This window comes from Phragmites australis, chromosome 16, assembly GCF_958298935.1.
Source record: "Phragmites australis chromosome 16, lpPhrAust1.1, whole genome shotgun sequence".
Lineage (NCBI taxonomy): Eukaryota > Viridiplantae > Streptophyta > Magnoliopsida > Poales > Poaceae > Phragmites > Phragmites australis.
This window is the reverse complement of record NC_084936.1, coordinates 23068731-23075136: the sequence shown is the minus strand read 5'-3', so window position 1 is coordinate 23075136 and position 6406 is coordinate 23068731. Positions and strand designations below refer to the sequence as shown.

The window sequence follows — 6406 nt, the reverse complement described above, 5'->3', positions numbered from 1 at the left end:
GTGTCATACTTCATGCTAAGGAAGATTTGATTAATAGTCGGTATCTTACATAATCTTGCCACAATTCATTGCCATATGGGTAACTCTGACTTGCCAATCTTGATGGAAGCACTGCTCGACCGTTCGATCAATTTTTGTTATTGATCATGATTTTCACAAATGATTAATGTTTTATCCCTTTAGTTTTCCTTCCTCTCTCACTCACTTTCCTTGTACACTCCAACTCCTCCATTCCTTTCCCTCCCCTCAGGCCAACTCTGTTCTCGCGAAATGGAAAGGATGAAGGAGTCTGGTCAAGGCACTTTTACCGTTTGATTCTCTTATCGTGCTAAATTAGGGCCCACTTAGCGGTGTCTAACTTAGCACAAAGTAGTTCAATGTTTAGCACATCATAGTAGGAGCCATGTTAAAAAAATTAATTAACTTAACCCTCTTCTCTCCCACGGTGGTTTTCAAACAAAATAAAAGTATCCCAAGTTTGACCATGTTAATTTGACGTCAACCTCATATTTTTTAACTTTGAAGTTGTATTTATTGAGTTCAAAGTCTAGGGTTCTTTGATTCTTTCTATGTAACTTTGATGCGCAGCAAGCAGACGCCAGTCAGGCGAAAGCAATGGTGGACGATGAGGCAAATGCAATGGTGAAAGTGAGTCCGTACTCTCCTGAGTGTCCAGTAGTGTAGTACTGTAGTGATCCTATATTTTGCCTATCGTAGCCGGATTAGTTTGAGAAGCTTTTTTTTTTTAAGCATGGCTTATTAGGATCCACATATAAACTTATAATGCCTAGAAAATAAAGAAAAACAACAAATACCTGCAGAGAGTGGTTTACCTACACGTGGCCATGCGGATCTCAAAGCGTAACATACGGTAGAGATGATGTGCACCTATCTGTTGCGAGACAATGGCGCTTGTTGGAAAAATAAAAAGGTAATTAAAAATCTTTATTTCTTAGAGAAATTATCAAATTCTTTGTGCACACTGCAATAGTGCATTCGGCAAACTGCTCCCTTTGTTACCGTCCTACCACTTCAACGACGACGAAAAAGCCCGATAAAAATTAATGAATCCATAAGGAAATTCCAAAATCAACTGCAGGTCGCATAGTAATTAAGCATTTTTCACCATCGACGATGAATTAAAATTAGACATCAAGCCGCAATCAAATTTACATTAGCCGAAACATGGCAGCGAGGCAATGTATGACATGTTGCTTAATATATGATCAGTCTGATACAAACCAGATGATTGCTAGTTTTCTACAACAAGACCATTTCTCGCTTTGTGCTATCCCAGAGATAGGATATCACGCTGTGCAACCAGAATGATCCGTCCCCGGCCAGTTCGTGCCACACCCGTAGCAAAACTCGAAGCCACACCTGCAAAATTTCATAACCATCAAAATCAATATGAAAAAAAGCCAAATGTGTATTTGACATCACTTTTGTAGGATTTCATATAAAAGAATCAAAATATCTAGGATTCAGAAAAAAAATTCTCTTGTTCCGACTTCCGAGCTTCCGATACTAGGTACCTGCATGTCATGTGCATGCAGCCTTCAACTTTCTCCACGAAGAACTGGCACTTGGGGCACCGCTTCCACTTCTTCTCATTTGCCATCTCGAGCAGCATCATGTCCTCCCGGCCCCTGTCCCCCTCCCCGAGCTTGTCGTACTCGTCGCAGGTCACGCCGGCGTGCCACGGCGCCACGCCGCACCGCGCGCAGAAGAGCCGCCTGCACACCTGGCACTCCGACTGCGTAACGCACCCCTCGGGCTCACCTTCGTCCGCCACCATCATCTCGGAGCAGTCCGGGAACGGGCAGTAGGTGCGCCGCGCGCCGAGGAACAAGGACTCGCAGAGCGCGGCGCACCACAGCTCGAACACGTCGGACGGGAGCGCGACGCGGCAGAGCTCCGGGTCGAGCGCCCCGGCGCAGGACGCGTCGGGGCACCGAACGACGGCGCCGCCACTGCCGCCGGCGGACTCGACCTTGGCGCGGACGTGGCCTGCCAGGCACGCGCGGCAGAAGGCGTGCGCGCAGTCGGCGCCGCCGCGGTGGGCCTGGGAGGGCTCCATGGGCTCCATGCAGATGCTGCAGGCGTGCTGCTGCTGCCCCGGTTCGGCCCCCTCCATTGGCGTGGGCTCCGGAGGGGCGAGGTGGCAAGTCTAGCTGGTGCGTTCAACAGATGGGAGCCTCTCTGTGTTTCTTGGAGGGGAAACGACGAGCTGAAAAGGAGTCTCTGCGCCTTCTTAGACCTCACGTGGGAGCCTCTCGTCGTCTATTGGGTTCAGCTGGGATTTGAACGGGGCTTTGGTTTATCCCGAGGCGCAAGCTTCGACGCGAAGGAAGCGAGAAATACGGCTACTTAATCCCAATTAATTCCGGATATCCTTTTGCTTTGGAAACTGAGGGCTTGTTTGGATCAAGGAATCATTTAAAAGAAGTTTTAGAGAAAAGAGGTGTTTTTTCCATTTGCTTTTCCTTCCTTTCTCACTCACTTTCCTTGTACACTCCACCTCCTCCCTTTCCCTCCCCTCACGCCAACTCTGTTCTCGCGATATGGAAAGGATGAAAGGAGTCTGATCAAGTCACTTTTAGTGTTTGGTTCCCTGTTATCGTGCTAAATTAGGGCCCTCTTAGCGGTGTCTAACTTTGCACAAAGTAGTTCAATGTTTATCGCATCATAGTAGGAGCCATGTTAGAAAAAAGAATTAACGTAACTCTCTTCTCTCCCACCCAAAACCTTTCACTTGGTTCATCAGTCAGGGTCCCCACCCAAAGGTCTCTTTGCAAAGTGGCCAAGGGCTTTGGAATTTTGCTTGGCTTGCTCGGATTTATTCTTGAGAAGGGAATGGTTTTGTGGCTAATTTGGAAAACCATAGCTGTAAGTTGTGCCCCTGTAAGGTAGGCGCAGCTATATAGCTATAGGAAATTCAATTGGCAGGCTTGTCTATTTGGAAGGGTTTTTGATTAACACCTGCCCTCCTACATCAAAATACTCTCCCTCGCAGAAGCAGACATTTCTTGAAAATCATGAAACCTTACTTCTCTCATGATGTATGCAACCAATGTATGTGCTGCTATGTGTATGCATGGATGTAGCTGGTGTATATGTGTACATAACTGATGTATGTATGCATGTATGTAAAGATAAGATGTACAAACATGTATTCTATTGTATGTGATAGAAGGAACTTCTAATGATGATGTAAAGGCCTTTCTACATGTATGAATGCAATGTATGATATGAGAAGTAGACGTGAGTCATAATGGTTTTGGTTCCTGTTTAAAGAGCTGCGACGAGCTTACAACTACCGATAGCGCTAAGAACCACAAAATATAGATATAAAATAGGCTATTGCTGGCATTGCTGTACGTACACCGCATGAACGTCACAGTCAACCTTAGTAAATAACTACCCATTTTGAAAAGAAAAACTGCGAACCACTAGGCCCTATAACATTTTGTGTGTTCCAAACAGGCCAGAAGAGAGCAGAACTTAGCACCATTTTGAGTACAATGAGCATGACTTTTACATCAAATTAACGAAATAATTAAATTCCTGCAATTTTTCCAAGAAAGATTCACTTGGTCTAAAATGGGCCTTATTTTGTGCCAAAACTAGTCCTGTCATTTTTTTTTAATTCACACGCTGCTTTTTTCTAGGCTAAGTTTCTCGCTTTTGTGTCCTTCCCCCTCTCGCTTTTCTAACCCATATATAGCTGCCGGGGTTGGAGGCCACGCGTAGCATCCTGAGCTTCTTGACCCACAGTTGGCCTTGAGGCACCGATCCTACTTGAGTGCGGTTTTGGAACCTTAAGCTGCCCGTGCTGCGTCCTTAAGTGCCTTTCGACTTGCTGTGGTTGGGTGAGCATTGGATTCCCAGGTACGGTAACCAATTAAGCTTCTCCATTTGTTTTGCTTTTGTGTCACTTTATATGAATTACGTTTGCTAATGCATGTTAAGTGCAGAAGGCCTTCTTCCATTGTGTAGGCTTGTGGAGGTGACGGCCGATGAGGCCAGGGATTCGGCAAGGCACTTGTCTTTTGACCGGTCCCTACTCATTGCATTCGTTGATTAATGGAGGTATAAGATTCACACTTTTCACCTCCTCTGTAGGGAGATGGAAATGACACTTTACGGTGTCATACTTGCTAGGCGTATCCTATGCTAATGTTGCAGTCATCACACTCGAGGTGCCCGCGACGTGGCGTGACAACATTGCTAGCCCAGGCTTGTGCGTACATGCCTACTCTAGCCGATCAGCACCATGGGCCCGTGAAGAAGTGAATCTTATTCTTTCAGTACCACAAATTAGCTCAAAAGTAACTACTATTTTTTTATCTATAGGCAGACTACATCAACCATGATGCTGATGATCCTACTATTTTAAGGCAATCAGAAGTCTACTGTTTTGGTTGTTTGGTTGGATCATATTCACAAGTTCACATGTTAACTCTGTGGGCAAGCACATGATCTAGTTCGCTAGGGAGATTGTGGATCCACCAGTAAAGGAGATCTCCCTGTACAGCTAGGCCTCGGCTGTCCAAGAAAACCAGGTTTAAGCCAACTCTTTAATGGGCCACCCAACAACTGGGCTGGGCCTACATTTCTGTCTCCTAACTAAAATCAGGCTACGAAGGCCCGCACCAAACGAAAATGCCCTGCCTGCCAGTCAAAATCACCGGCTACTACGTCCCAATTCTTATTCCGGATGTTTTTAATCGTGAGACACGTACATGCATGAGAGATTCTATACGCATTTGAGCCTACAGATTCTTCCTAGGCACATGTTGTTCTTGAGACTCCTGAGCACAAGTTGTAGATGCCATGGCATTCTTCTTTCCAGTCCCCAAATTCCTTTAGGTCGCTTAGCTAGGTATCGAATTCCATCGGCATCCTCTTAACTACTCGTGTCCAGAATCTACGTACTCCGGCCGGTCACACGTTGGACACAACTGAAGCCTAACAAATCTGACAGACACATAAGCACAATATACCTCTTCGTGACCCCTTGATCACTTCCTTCCATGTTCTGAAATCAATTGGATGTGTGGTAACAAGAGCAAGTTACACCCTGAATTTTCAAGACTGCAACATGCAACAAAAAAACACCCAATCAACTTTTGTGATAGTTCCTTTTTTTTTTCCAGCCCCTTCGTTCTCCCATCTCATGCATCACGCGTGATAACCACGGCATGCATATATAGACGCAGCTCGATTGATTATTGGCTGGTCTCTAGTACTCATCCTTATGATTGAGAAGAGAGGATTACTAATTGATCAGTACTGCTCCATGCTTTGGCCTTCGGCCATCGGTTCTTGGCCTGGCTCTAGGCTACGGCAAGCGTCTTCCCCGGCGGTCTGCCCCGGATGGGCGTGTGGTGGGGGCTGTGGTGGCGAGCCTGCCCTCGCCGCTGGCGCTCCTTGCTGACCACCGCCGCCTCGCGCTCGCGCGCCTCGTCCACCAGGATCTGCTGCCACCGGCACTCCTCGCTACAGAACCCCTGGTCTCCTCTGCACGCACACATACATATGCACGCACCGATTACTTCCGATAAACTCAACGACGTATGCGTACGTCGTACGTGTGCACCACGTACGCACGCAACGCTTGCGTGTATCAGGTTGTCGATCAATTGATGCCTACCTATACATGTAGACGTCCTTGTTAGGGCTGAGCTCCCGTCTGCAGAGGGAGCAGGCCTTGAGGAAGCTGCACGAGACGGCGTGGCGCGAGGAGGCGGCGGTGACGGTGGCGCGGGGCCTCACCATCTGCTTGAAGACTATGTTCGCCGCTTGCGCGTGTGTGTGCCGGCCGTGGAGGTGATGCTGGTGGTGCACCAGGATCTGGAGCCCCACGACGAGGCGCTCGCGCTCGCGCTCGCGCACGCTCCGGACGCCGCTTGTCATGGCCGCGACGACGAGGCCTCCGCGGTGGTGGACGGCGCCACCCTCCTCTCTGAGGTGGAAGTTGCTCTGCCTTCTTGGGAGCATGACGTTGAGGAGTGGAGAGGAGGGTGGAGGGAGGGGAAGGGATCACCTCACTTTGAGGTGGTGACCACTGCGAGGTGCCTATAACTATAAGTGTGTAGGAGGGAGAAAGAAGAGATATGAAGGAGGGAGTGGTGAAGGGGAGAGGAGAAGAGTGATGGATATTTAAAACCGCTTGATGTCCACAGAAGGCCTTTTGATCACTGCTTACACATGACCAAATAGAAGAAGAATCTCCGGGTCTGGGACCAGTGTAGCAGCGTGAAGGGAAAATTATAACGGTGCAAAAAAGAGGGAAAACAAATTTAAGTGGCGGTGCTGTAGACGTACTGTAGACACCTCCTTCTGCAGCATCATTTGTCTCTAACGTGGATCTCAAAACGCTAGATAAAATCTTAAAGAGAAT

At 47.7% G+C, this 6406-nt stretch overlaps 2 protein-coding genes across 2 annotated transcripts; both read right to left on the bottom strand.

Annotated features, from left to right (window-relative positions):
* Positions 1–1074: 1074 nt before the first annotated feature.
* Positions 1075–2407, bottom strand: LOC133896351 (E3 ubiquitin-protein ligase RSL1-like). Its single transcript, XM_062336939.1, has 2 exons — positions 1536–2407; positions 1075–1380 (listed from the first exon to the last, which is right to left on the bottom strand). Exons 1-2 carry the CDS (start codon positions 2135–2137, stop codon positions 1308–1310), a joined length of 675 nt encoding a protein of 224 aa, XP_062192923.1. The 5' UTR covers positions 2138–2407; the 3' UTR covers positions 1075–1307.
* A 2585-nt stretch (positions 2408–4992) lies between these two features.
* LOC133896352 (uncharacterized) lies at positions 4993–6118 on the bottom strand. The gene is made up of 2 exons (XM_062336940.1): positions 5657–6118; positions 4993–5523 (listed from the first exon to the last, which is right to left on the bottom strand). Exons 1-2 carry the CDS (start codon positions 6001–6003, stop codon positions 5340–5342), a joined length of 531 nt encoding a protein of 176 aa, XP_062192924.1. The 5' UTR covers positions 6004–6118; the 3' UTR covers positions 4993–5339.
* Positions 6119–6406: the final 288 nt, after the last annotated feature.

What these genes read in the sequence shown, in the direction of transcription:
- LOC133896351 (XM_062336939.1), bottom strand. Translation starts at nt 2,137, where the DNA reads ATGGAGGGGGCCGAACCGGGGCAGCAGCAGCACGCCTGCAGCATCTGC. An exon ending in TGCATGCACATGACATGCAG is followed by an intron (nt 1,381 to 1,535) that starts GTACCTAGTATC and finishes GAAATTTTGCAG; the next exon opens with GTGTGGCTTCGAGTTTTGCT.
- LOC133896352 (XM_062336940.1), bottom strand. Translation starts at nt 6,003, where the DNA reads ATGCTCCCAAGAAGGCAGAGCAACTTCCACCTCAGAGAGGAGGGTGGC. An exon ending in AAGGACGTCTACATGTATAG is followed by an intron (nt 5,524 to 5,656) that starts GTAGGCATCAAT and finishes GTGTGCGTGCAG; the next exon opens with AGGAGACCAGGGGTTCTGTA.